General features: G+C 32.9%; 1 protein-coding gene across 1 annotated transcript in view; it reads right to left on the bottom strand.

Annotated features, from left to right (window-relative positions):
• GABRG1 (gamma-aminobutyric acid type A receptor subunit gamma1) overlaps nucleotides 1-12,771 on the bottom strand; it is a 56,357-nt gene that overhangs the window by 29,855 nt on the left and 13,731 nt on the right. Inside the window, exon 3 of the mRNA XM_024573781.3 lies at nucleotides 595-662. Within this exon, the coding sequence (XP_024429549.2) occupies nucleotides 595-662 (68 nt within the window). The remainder of the gene's footprint in view (nucleotides 1-594; nucleotides 663-12,771) is intronic.

The raw sequence follows: 12,771 nt of genomic DNA, 5'->3' as shown, positions 1-12,771 counted from the left end.
ATCCATCTCCTATACTATTTGAAGAATGATCTATTAAAAATATAAGTCTGCCTATGACATGCTCCTGATGAAAAGCTTCCAGTCATTTATCTTATTCAAGGGGATATAACTCACATAATACATAAACTTCCTATAATGGCTTACATAATAAGGCGCTTAAACATTCTCTAAGCTTATTCTTTACTGAGCATTTCTGTCCCAGTGTTATCAAACTGCAGTTTTATTCCTCTATGACTCTGAGCATGCTCCTTCCTTTGCCAGCAAGTCCTTTTCCTTCTCTGACTGACTACTGCCCCTTAGTCCTTCTGGTTATCTTCTGGATTTTCAGGGTTCCACTCTTGATAGATCAGATGATAAGGTTTTATTCCCTAGCACAGTTCCTACCAACTATAGCACATTGGAGTAAAAGGCTACACATTCTTACATATGGGAATATTTTAGCTCCAGTTCCTAATACCTGACACATAGTAACTGGACATTTTGCCCTCAACTTATTCAGAATTAGCTATCAGAAGTGACATATGCATTCCATTATTGAGGTATATAGTCAAAACATTTGTGCCAGAGTTTTGTTTTTTAATGTCGATTACTCACCATATTTATGGGATCAACTGGTCCAATGCTGTTCACATAAACATCGGTTTCAATTACTGTGGGCCTCACTGCAAAGTGCCAAACAAATAGTGGTCAGAGACATGACCAGGTGTTGCACTCAACAGAACTTTGTTTCCAGATAACCTAAATAAGAATATTTACTTTTAGGGTGTCCAACCTGCGGCCTGCAGGCTGCATGCAGCCCAGGATGGCTGTGAACGTGCCCCAACACAAATCATAAATTTACTTAAAACATTACGAGATTGTTTTTGTGATTATGTGTCACAATGTATTTAATGTGTGGCCCAAGACAACTCTTTTTCTTCCAGTGTGGCCCAGAGATGCCAAAAGTTTGGACACTCTTGAATCCTCATTAGGAATGAAGAAATGAAAGGTTACAAAATATAAACAATTTGTCAGTTTATAAATTGATTATACAATTATAAATAACACTTCTGAGCAAAAACATTTCATTGCACAACCTAAAAAATGTTTTAAAAGCAACTAAATCATTCATGACAACTAAATAATTTAGTTAAATAAAAATTGCCAGATAATGTGCTCTACAATAGTCATAGGATATTAGAATTTGAATGGATTTTAGAGCCTATTATTTTTACTCACCTTGTTTCTCCCTTGTTAACAATATCCCTGTAGTTGTTTATAGGTGGCTCCAGTGTAAGGTGGATTTTTACCTAATTCTCACGGAGTTTAAGGTATAGACATCACTACGAACTTTATGTTTTGTACATACCATTAATATTTCCCAGTAAGTCTTTGAAGGGTATATGCATTATTTTTATATTCTAACAAAATGTGTAGCACAGGTTAACATTTTAAATGATTTGATTAACAAATGTCCACAGTCATGCCATATTTGATTGTGATTAGGCTTTTAACTTTTGCCAGGTATTTTTAGTTCCTATAATGAGATTTGCCATAATAATTATAATGATAATTTATAATTGTAAGATTTTTTGTTTGTATGAAAAACACATTTGGCTGGGGTGGCGTGGAGGGATGGGGAGAAAAGGCACACAACTGTAATTGAATAACAATAAAAAAACACACATTTACATAGTTTCTTTTATTCCTCTCCCCCACCAAATAAGATATAAATGGTTTGTTTATTTATTGATTAAGCAAATACTTGATGAGAAATGTGTCTAAACGTTTCACAAAGTAGACAAGAAGGAGAAAGTCATTCCCAGAAAAACTCAGTTTTACACAGAGATAATGCAAATGATATTAAGCAGAAAAAAACAACTTGTAGGGTAAAAAGTTCTAAAGTAGTACGTTTTCAGAAATATTTACTTAGTTCTCCTTTTCAAGCTTTATCTGATTTCCCTTCCTGGCCTAATATTTATCACTCTTACAGTTCAGATGCTATGTTCCACCTGGCTGGACACACCTCCTGCTCTACTACCTAGCCGCATCTGCCTGTCTGCGTCTCTGCTCAGTTGTAAGTCTCCTCTCAGTACCTTCCATTCTGGCAGGGTTCCCAGGCTAGCAGGCTTCTGTGGAAAATTTGAAGCATTTTGGAAAACAATGCCTATATAATTTCATATTATTGCATCTTACCCTTTCCAATTAAGAAAAAACAGCACTTAGAAATACATACATAACATTTAGTTTGCTTTTTTTTAATTTTAATTTTTTATTTTTATTCAATTACAGTTGTGTGGTTTTTCTCCCCATCCCTCCACCCCACCCCAGCCAAACCCCCATCCCTCCCCCACTTCCACCCTCCCTCTTGATTTTGTCCATGTGTCCTTTATAGTAGTTCCTGTAATCCCCTCTCCTCACTGTCCCCTCCCCACTCCCCCCTGTCCATTGTTAGATTGTTCTTAACTTCAATGTCTCTGGTTATATTTTGTTTCCTTTTTCTTTTTTCTATTTATTATGTTCCAGTTAAAGGTGAGATCATATGGTATTTGTCCCTCACCACCTGGCTTATTTCACTTAGCATAATGCTCTCCAGTTCCATCCATGCTGTTGCAAAGGGTATAAGTTCCTTCTTTCTCTCTGCTGCATATAATTCCATTGTGTAAATATACCATAGTTTTTGGATCCACTCGTTTGCTGATGGGCACTTAGGTTGCTTCCAGTACTTGGCTATTGTAAATTCTGCTGCTATGAACATTGGGGTGCATAGGTTCTTTTGGATTGGTGTTTCAGGGTTCTTAGGGTATAATCCCAGCAGCGGAATTGCTGGCTCAAAGGGCAGTTCCATTTTTAGTTTTCTGAGGAAATTCCATATTGTTTTCCACAGTGGCCTCACCAGTCTGCATTCCCACCCACAGTGCACTAGGGTTCCCTTTTCACCAACATAAACAAATCCACAAACAAATGTTGGAGAGGATGCGGAGAAAAGTTTGCTTTTTTGTTTTCAAAAAAATAATTTATTATATGACATACATATTTCTTAGCTAGAAAAATAAATGCTTCCTAGAAATAGTTTTAATGCAAAAATTTCAGTTTTTAGACCTATACGTAACAATGTAATTTGATTTTCTAGCAAACAATTATATTTCTAAATAAAAGTGGGTCATATGATTTATATAAGGTTTATAAATTAACTTGGGCTGATAACTTCTGTATTGCTTTAACCACTTGCCATTTATTTTGACCAACTATGAGTTGTAGCCAATAAATATAATATAATTAAGATAATTATAGCTAGATTTACAGAACGGTTTGTAGGAAGGCCAATTTATAACTGGGCAGTGGGTCTAAGTATATTTACTACCACTTACAGACAATTAAGTGCAACATACCAGTCATACTTAATTAGATGTTTTCAGTTCACTTAATAAATCAACAAACACTATCTGTTCTTTAGTTCATGACACTAAGAAGGGAACACTTTAACTTAATTATTCCTGAGGACATTTTTATAGGTAGGACATACTTTTGACATTTATAGGACAAAGTTTTGGGTGTAAGTGATCCATCCTGGTTTGCCTATGTTAACATTTAGCACATGAGCCACCCAGCGGGATTTCACCATCAGCCTAAATCATCTGGGATGGGGCCGATGGGGAATCACATCAACCAGTCCAGTGTAGAAAGTTGCTATTGAAAAGATATGTTAAAATAAATACATGTGCATATATATTTGCAAACTATAAGCATTTTTCAATAAAACATGATTTGATTTTATTTTTTAATGTTAATTGGTGTTATTATTTACTAACACATGTGTAAATGTCTGAGAACTAATACAGTGAGGAAAATACTTTCTGTTACTACTGTTTTTCCTATGGTACCTACACAATGAGGTACTGAATGCACCTAAAACCAGTGGAAATCACAGAAAACAGAATTTTAAGTGACAGCGTCCCCTTTTCAAATAGTACCTTACAGACTCTCACTGTATTGTTTTTATTTTATTGTATTTTTTCATTACGATTTAGTCCCCTTATAAGCCCCTACCTGCCCCCCCACCGCAATCACCACACTGTTGTCCATGTCCATGAGTCCTTTTTCCATTTCTCTCAATTCCCCCACCCACTACCTTCCTCCACCCACCTTAGTTGTCATCCTGCTCTCCATCTATAAGCAAACTATAAATATTTTTAGTTATTTTGTATCCCATTTTAAATTTTAGGCTGCTCAATTTGATCAGATTCTTAAACTCCTGCCCCAAAACACAAGGAAAAATAAAACTAAAGGTGAACTAAAATACTTCAGATTAATTTTGAAACTACAGCTAGTTTCAAAATTAACAGGAAATCAGGAGAAAACTGTAATTGTTACTTAACAATGAGTCATTACCTTTTTATTGATTCACAGCATGAACAATGCTTGTGGATGAAATCACTTCATACAGGTTTCTTGGTACCTGAGTCAATACTATTTCTTAGCACTTTGGCTTTCTCAGTCCAAATTTTGTTCAATGGCAGGATTTTAGTAATATTTAAAAAGAAAACATCGTATTTCAATCCAGGCTCATTAGGCAAGTTTTAGAATGTGAGCACAGACTATGTTTAATTCATCAATACACGCAAAAATCAATGATCTCTTTGTGACAGTATGACAATGATTGAGCAAACAGTGCAACTACCTCCGCAAATAACATGTTTAATAGATGGAAGTCCAGTAGAAGCGACACTGGATTATTTTTGCAAGGTGTTTTTTTGTGTGTGTGTGCTGTGATTCTAAGTACATTGTTTAAAGAATCTCCCCAGAGTATAAGTAGTTAAATTCCCAGTGGGAGTATGTAAAAGGAATAGACATTTCTTCCAGGTAACTTAAAGAAAATGCAGAGAATAGGAAGAGGAATTAAAAAATGGAAAGAAGAACACAGTGAGATCAATGAAGTTTCCTCATTCAGTTTCCAAATAGCTAAGGCAAAAATGAAGAGGCTAGCACTCTAGAGATGGGCAATCCATTATTTAATATTTTCTCCATAATTGTTTTTAACCAGGCTTTCTTGAATGCCCCGTTCCAATGACTCAAAGATATCTTTAGCAGAATATATAGATTTGTGGTCACTTTTGAATATTTAAATTATTTCAAGTCCATTAAAAACTCTAATCTTAGACAGTATATTTATCAGTCTTTTCTTATTGCCCCAGAAGAAACAAAAAAGGAAATTAATTGCCCACTGATCCAGATATTGCAGTTATAGCCCATAGACTTTGAGAGACTATGACTAATATGTTCTTACTGTACAATAGAGATTGCAGGCTTTCTCAACCCAATGATGTCATATGTGTGTCCCTATACTGATTTCTAGGTATTACTAAAAAAGAAAGGTCAACTAACACTCACCATCTCCCTTGCCAGGTTATGTAAGGAAAAATAGACACTTGGAAACATGGATGAAAAGGTACACATAAATAAATAAGTACAAACTTTAGGCTATCAGTCGAGAGATTTCAAATGGCTACACCCTAGGAGAAAGGAAATTTTTTTATTAAAAAAAGTTAAAATAAACTAGTTTAGGCCAAATGAAGGTGATTTTCCTTTTTCAACCGGACTGCCAGAAGAAAAATAAATCATCTCTGGTGACAAATAAATAATGTTAATCTTCGTTATTTTTAACATACTCTACTGGGATTCAATAAAAAAAGTTAGCACACAAGTGAAACATAGGCAAATCACCTTAAATCAAGACATAAAGTAAAAATGTTTTTAAAAGTCACACAAAGGTCTTGTGATTCTCAGACAAAGACTATAAAATAACTATGGTTAATATATATAAGAAAATAAATAAAAAGATGGTAAAGGATGAAACACTCGAAGCCAATTTAAATATCTGGTGCAAATATTACAAGAGAGAATTATTAAACTAGAAAAAGGTCAATAATAAATAACACATTGAAACACAAAGACAGAAATAATGAAAATTAAATGAAAGTGTATGAGACATACTGAACACAGGGAAAATGTCAACTGCATCTGCAGCTGAAGCCACAGAGAAATTAATATAGAAAAAATGACAGAGTAAATACGAGCCAAGAGTTTCTCAAAAGCAATTAAAGTTTCTGATACATAGATTCAAGAGAACCCTACAGACATACCACAAATGAAACAAAAAGTCTTGGGACATTATATAAAATCAAAGAAAACCAAAGACAAAGAAAATATAAAAACAGTCAGATATAAATGGTATTTTACTTTTAAGATAGCACTATCATTCGTGAATTGTGAATTTTCAACAAAAATAATAAAAACAAGAAGAAAATCAAGCTATGCTTATAACTGTCAGAATGAAAATAACAGCCACCCTGAGTTTCCATATACATTAAACACATTATTCAAAAATGAACGCAATTCAAAAGTATTTTCATGTAAAAACTGAGATAATTTGTTGCTATGCAACTTGAACAAAAAAAAATACTGTAAGGAATATGTTTCTAAATTTTAAAAAAGCAGTATTAAAGAAAATAACACTGGATAAGGTTATTTTTTGGTAAGAGCTAATTGTTTTTAAACACTTTAAAATGATAATAATATTGTCTCTTGGCATTTCAAAATCTAGAATAAAAACAAAAAAGAAGATTAGATTTTATGCAGTATGTGGCTTGTGATGTCCTTGAACTGTGATAAAGTTACTGGTTTATCATTAAACCTAAGCAAGTAAAAATGCATACTTTAGCCATGAAAAAGTAAAAATACTTATATACTTAATGAGATAACACAAAGTTAAAACTATAATTATCTTACAAAACCAGAATAAGAAAAGAATAAAACTGTAAAATGTGTATAGAACAGATTACACAAGTTAGGAAAAGAGAAAACAAATATCAAACCAGAAGATTTAAAATAATATATAAAATAATTATCTTAAGTATATTTGCAGCAATCACTTCCTTTAAAAGAAAAATATTGTAGATAATAATAATGGGAAAAATACAAAGCTGCTATCCAACAGAAAGTTTATAGCAACCCTAAATCTGTACATACCTAAAACAGTTTCAACATGTATAAAGCAAAACCTAACTGGACTTTTAAGAAATAGATAAATCAATGATTACATTTAATATTTTTAATATACTCCTTTCAGTAGATATATAGATTTTTTGAGCAATAAGAACTGAATAATAAAAGCATTTTTAAAAAGAATTAGAAACTTAAGTATATTCTGTGAGCAAAATGGAATTAAGCTAGGCATCAACAACCAAAATGTATCTAGAACCAAGCCTAACCTTTTTTAATTAAGAATTATTCATTTATCTAATCCATGTTTCTAAGATATTATAAAGAGATAAATTGTGAAATACTAAAGCAATGATTAGAGGACATTTATTTTATTCATCTCTCAATATTTCTTCAAAAAATCCATAGAACAATAACAAGGGAAAAATAGAAGTGCACAAAAACTGTAGCCTTCGCATAATTTGACTACAAAGAATGCCCAAATTTCAAAATTATTGTAAAAGCAACAACAAACCACAAATCCTAGCAATAAATCTCTCAGACTCTTCCTCATCTCCGTCCTGAAAGACTTTGTGCTGAGCAAAGCTGACTAAGGTAAACTGTCTGGAAGAGAGAAGAGTAGAATTACTAACCTAAGGTAGATCAAAAGGACAAAGACAGTAAGTGTACCATAAGTTTGAAAACATTCTAAAATGTCACCTGCAATCTACATCATACATGGTGGGAAAGAGCAGTCTTTTACACAAGCAGTTTTGGGGCAGAGAAATATGTGAGACACGGGGGGGAGGGGGGGAGAGAGAGGGAGGAGGGAGAGAGAGGGAGGGAGGAAGGGAAGAGAGAAAGAAAGAAATGGGCTTTAGAAATTGAATGGTAAAGAGGGGGAAAAAAAGCAATTTCATGTTCCTACAAAATGAGAACCAATAAATAAAAAACCATACAATTCCTTGTTCAGCACAACACAGATGCAAGCCACCCATAACAATACATTCATTTAAATTGTCTGAGATTCGCTATAATGACCTACAAAGACAGCAATAAAGTAGGAATCTTGCAAAATACCCATAAACCACAAAAGAAATAGGAAACAAGAAAGGAAGAAATCTATACAATGATGTTGGAGAACTAAGAAATCAAGATACAATACTCACAAACTGTGGAAAACCCTCTCAGAAAAAAAATATGAAGCAGAAAACAAAACTGTAAGACAATACTCTGAACATTTAAATGTAGTCAAACAACCACTGGGGAATAAGACAAATACCCTAGAATCAGAAATTTAGAAACTAAGTAAAAAAAGTGCCTTTCTCAAAGATACACATGAAAAAAAAAAAGAAGTAAATGAATGAAGTTGGGAAAGAAATGGGAAGAAAGACAATTACAAGATGATCAAGAACAAATACCCTAAAAATGAATAATAAGCAGGAGGGAATCAAGAAATATAAATGAGGTAAAGAGAACCCACAGAGAAAGTTTGGCAATAGAAGGCAGGCAAATTATGTTCAGCATTCCTATAACTGGAACCCACGAAAAAGAAAAGCAAAACAATGGAAGAGAAACAGTATCCAAGATTATAATGCAAATAAATAAGTAAATATAAAAATAAATCTTTCCAGGATGAAAGGAAACTTGAAACTTTATTTTAGAAACATATGTCAGTTACCTGGAAGAAAAGTTCCCCAAAATAAACAACTCTAAGACATAGCCTAGTTAAAGCATTCAATTCAAACATGAAGAAAATTGCAAAGGACTTCAGGAGGGAAAAAAAAGATGAAATAAATTACAAGGGCCAAAGAATTGGACTGGTGTCAAATTTCTCAAAAAGACACAAAAAGTGAGTCAACTTTGAAATAGCCTAATAAGAAAACAGTGAAAGAAGCCAGAACCAAGGATTTTACATCCAGCCAATCTGTCCTTCAAGCAGCAAGTCAATTGAAAAATGCTCTCAGCAGATGAAAACGTTTTGAAAAGCCTACCAGTGTGCAATGACAAAGAAAATACCGGGAAACAAAGACTAATGGTAAGCGTTTTAACACATGTTGAAGACATATTAGATACTAAAATAAAGCTTGAGATAAGGTTATGAAACTAATTTACAACTGTTATTGTTCTTGCAGAGCAGAAAATGCACAACTGAAAACAATCTAGTAAAGAAGAGGAAATACAGAAAAAATGCTCACTGTTAGCATGGACAATAAGAGTGAGTTAATAACTTACAACTGATAATCAAAAGAGCAAAATATCTTTTAAAGAAAAGACTCAGGTTATTGAGAAAGTTAAATATACAAAGGTAAACTAGATAAAAACATAAAATGTCTAAAATACTAAAATAAAAATGTTATTAATTAGTGTTCAAGAGCCCACATCTCATATAGAAATATAGCAATTATAATTAAAATATTGTGACAGAATTGAGAACAAACACTTCTATCAGTCATTTCAGTAAAGAAAACAAAGTCAACTTATCTATTAAAGGAAAAGGTATTTTATTTTGGCTCACAAAACAGGACCTAATGATATGCTACAAGTGTAACAGCTAAAACAAAGTGACTCATGAAGGCAAAAATTAATGAGAAGTACAAAAAAAATCAGGCTAATGGAAACAACAGGAAAGTGTGGGTAACTATCTTGATATCAGGTGAAGCATGACGTTAAGTCAAAAAGCTTTAATTGTGACAAATAAGGTCTCTTTTTTCATGCTAATGTTACAAGCCATTATGCAGATATAACACAAAATAGTTATAAACCAAAAACAACACAGCTATCTTTATAAAGCAAAATCTACAGAAAAAGAAAAGAAACATAAATAGTAACATGCCAAAAATTAAAAAGTAAAAGAAAATCATTAAATCCCAGGCTCAAAAACTAGAAAAAGAACACAAAATTAAAACAGAACAAAATACAAGGAGTGTTATAATAAAAATAAAGTGCAAGTTTTGAAATAGTTAATAGGAAAACTAGTGATTGGAAATCCTAGGTTTTGAGGGAAATTAACCTAGAAAAACCACTATTCTTAACTTTCTTGATCAAAACAGGGGATAATAAAAATATATATAAAATAGGAAAAACAAAAGAAAAATAAATGTTGAAACAATAACTTATTTTTTTAAATCGTAAGAGGCTCCTTTGAAGACTTCTTTGCAGATAAACTTGAAAACTTTGATTAAAAGGTTTTATTTTCCTCGGGAAATACATATTACCAAATTCACCTTGTCAGAATAGAAAACATTAACAAGCCGGTCTCTGTAAGAAAATAAAATGGTTATTCCTAAAAAGGATAAGACCGGAATGGTTTCACAGTAGAATTCTACAGAACCTCCAAAAGCCAGGTGTTGATGACGCCCAATAAATTACTGGACCTTTGAGAATAAAGTAAAACTCCCTTTCATAAAACAAACATTAAAATGATACCTAAAAATGGTGAAGACAGTACTCAAAAATAAAATGCAACATGAATATTACTCAGGAATACCAGTGCAAAATACTAAATAATATGTCAGCAAAGAGCATCCAACACTTCATTAAATATATACTATAGGATGACCAGGAGGGCTTATTCAGATATGTAAGTTGATTTAGTTCATATTATGCACTATATTAATAGTTCTAAGGGTGAAAAAACTAATTATTTTTAGAAATGCTGAAAAGAACTTTGACAAATTTCAAAACCATTTCCTGATTTAAAAATAAAGTCAGGAAAATTGAATGATAATTTTTTAATGTGAACATACATAAGAAACACTAGTCATTTCTAAGATCCACAACGCAAAGTTACCCACTATCACCATTATTATCATATATATTAGTGAGTGCTATTAGATGAGAAGCATCAATGAGTTGCACATGAACTAACAAAGAAAAAATAAAATCATTCATTTGCATGTGACATAATAGCATATATTGCTAATGCCAAAATCTAATGTGTAAATTAACAATAAAAAATCAGTAACATAGTAGAAAGGTAGTAGGATATAAAATCTATAGATTTATAAATCTGTAACACTGACATACAAAATATAGTTTAGTTGGTATCTCAAATATTAGAGGCAAAGATTGTTTTTTTCTTTTATTAATAAATGATGCTGAGTCAACCAAAAAGCCATTTGGAAAAGATAAAAATTAGATTTATACTTCATACCATATAATAAACTCCACATGGATCGGGGAATTAAATATAAAAAAATAAAGCAATACAAGTACTAAAAGTAAACATGATTCCACTGTAAACCAGTAACACTTGGACCAAAGTGTATTGAAAATAATGTAACCACACTGAAGCAAACAGGAATGAAAATAATTTACAATATAAGTAACCTTGAGGATCAGTATTTTGATTGCATACTGTAAAGCTAAAATCACAAATAATTATACATTATTTTATTCTAGTTAACTTGTTATCATAGACATGTTAAAATTCTAAAACTGTGTATTTATTGTAATTAAACAAATAAGAAAATATTCTACAGATATTCTACAGAGTCAGGTCTCTCCGTTTAGTTTCTTTTTCTTTTTTTTCTTTTTTTAATTGTTATTCAATTACAGCTGTCTCCATTTTTCTCCCATTACTCTCCCCTGTCCTACCCACCCCCTACCTCCCATATTCAATCCCCCTCCCAGTTGTCTTTGTCTGTGGGTCCTTTATTCGTGTTCCTTGTTGACCCTTCAGGTGTCTTATTGTTGGAAAAAGGAGTTAAAAATAAGAGGAAAAGATAGACTGAACCCTGTAGTATTTAGACCTGAATCACAGATCTCAGTATAAATTCATAGTTTATAATACACATATGAAGGGACAGATATAGAAATATAGATGTCTGTGAATGTGTGTGTACAACATACAGTTTCTACTTCTGTCCACTGAGAGGGTCAAGAAGCAGCGGCACCCTATACTAGTGAATACACCTAGTGCCCAGATCACAGTTTCTTAATAGCTTTCTACAAAAAACGAACCAGGCCTCTTTGGAGAAATGGTTAATTCCATTGCGAGATTAAGATGAGTGTGGAATATTTTATGCACTAGACAGAAAGGATATGCTAACATTATGATGGGAACATGTGAAAGAAAGTAGAGTAGAATGTTTTATTTCCATTATTTCCACCATACACAAAAATAAACTCAAGATGGATAAAAGACTTAAACGTAAGTCACGACACCATAAAAGTCCTCGAGGAGAGAACACAGGCAGAGAGATTTGAGATATTTCCTGCAGCAATTTTTTCACCAATATGTCCCCTAGTGCAAGACATAAAGGAAAGAATAAACAAATGGCACTTCATCAAAATAAAAAAACTTCTGCACAGCTATAGAAAACATCAGCAAAATGAAAAGGGAACCAACTGTATGGGAAAATATATTTGCCAATGATAACTTGGACAAGGGTTTGATCTCCAAAATATATAAAGAACTCTCACGACTTCACTCCAGGAAGACAAACCATCCAATTAAGAAATAGGCAAAGAATCTGAACAGACATGTCTCCAAGGAGGACATACAGAGGACCCAGAGACATATGAAAGGATGCTCAGCATCACTACCCATCAGAGAGATGCAGATTAAAACCACAATGAGATACTACTTCACACTGGTGAGAATGGCTATAGTAACCAAATCAATAAACAAGTGTTGGAGAGGTTGTGGAGAAAAGGGAACCCTAGTACACTATTGGTGGGAATGCAGACTGGTGCAGCTACTGTGGAAAACAGTATGGAATTTCCTCAGAAAACTAAAAATGGAACTGCCTTTTACCCCGCAATTCCACTGCTGGGATTATACCCTAAGCATACTGAAACATCGAT

Source organism: Desmodus rotundus, chromosome 4, assembly GCF_022682495.2.
Source record: "Desmodus rotundus isolate HL8 chromosome 4, HLdesRot8A.1, whole genome shotgun sequence".
Taxonomy (NCBI): domain Eukaryota; kingdom Metazoa; phylum Chordata; class Mammalia; order Chiroptera; family Phyllostomidae; genus Desmodus; species Desmodus rotundus.
Note: the sequence above shows the minus strand (reverse complement) of the source record. Positions and strands in the feature narration are given on the sequence as shown.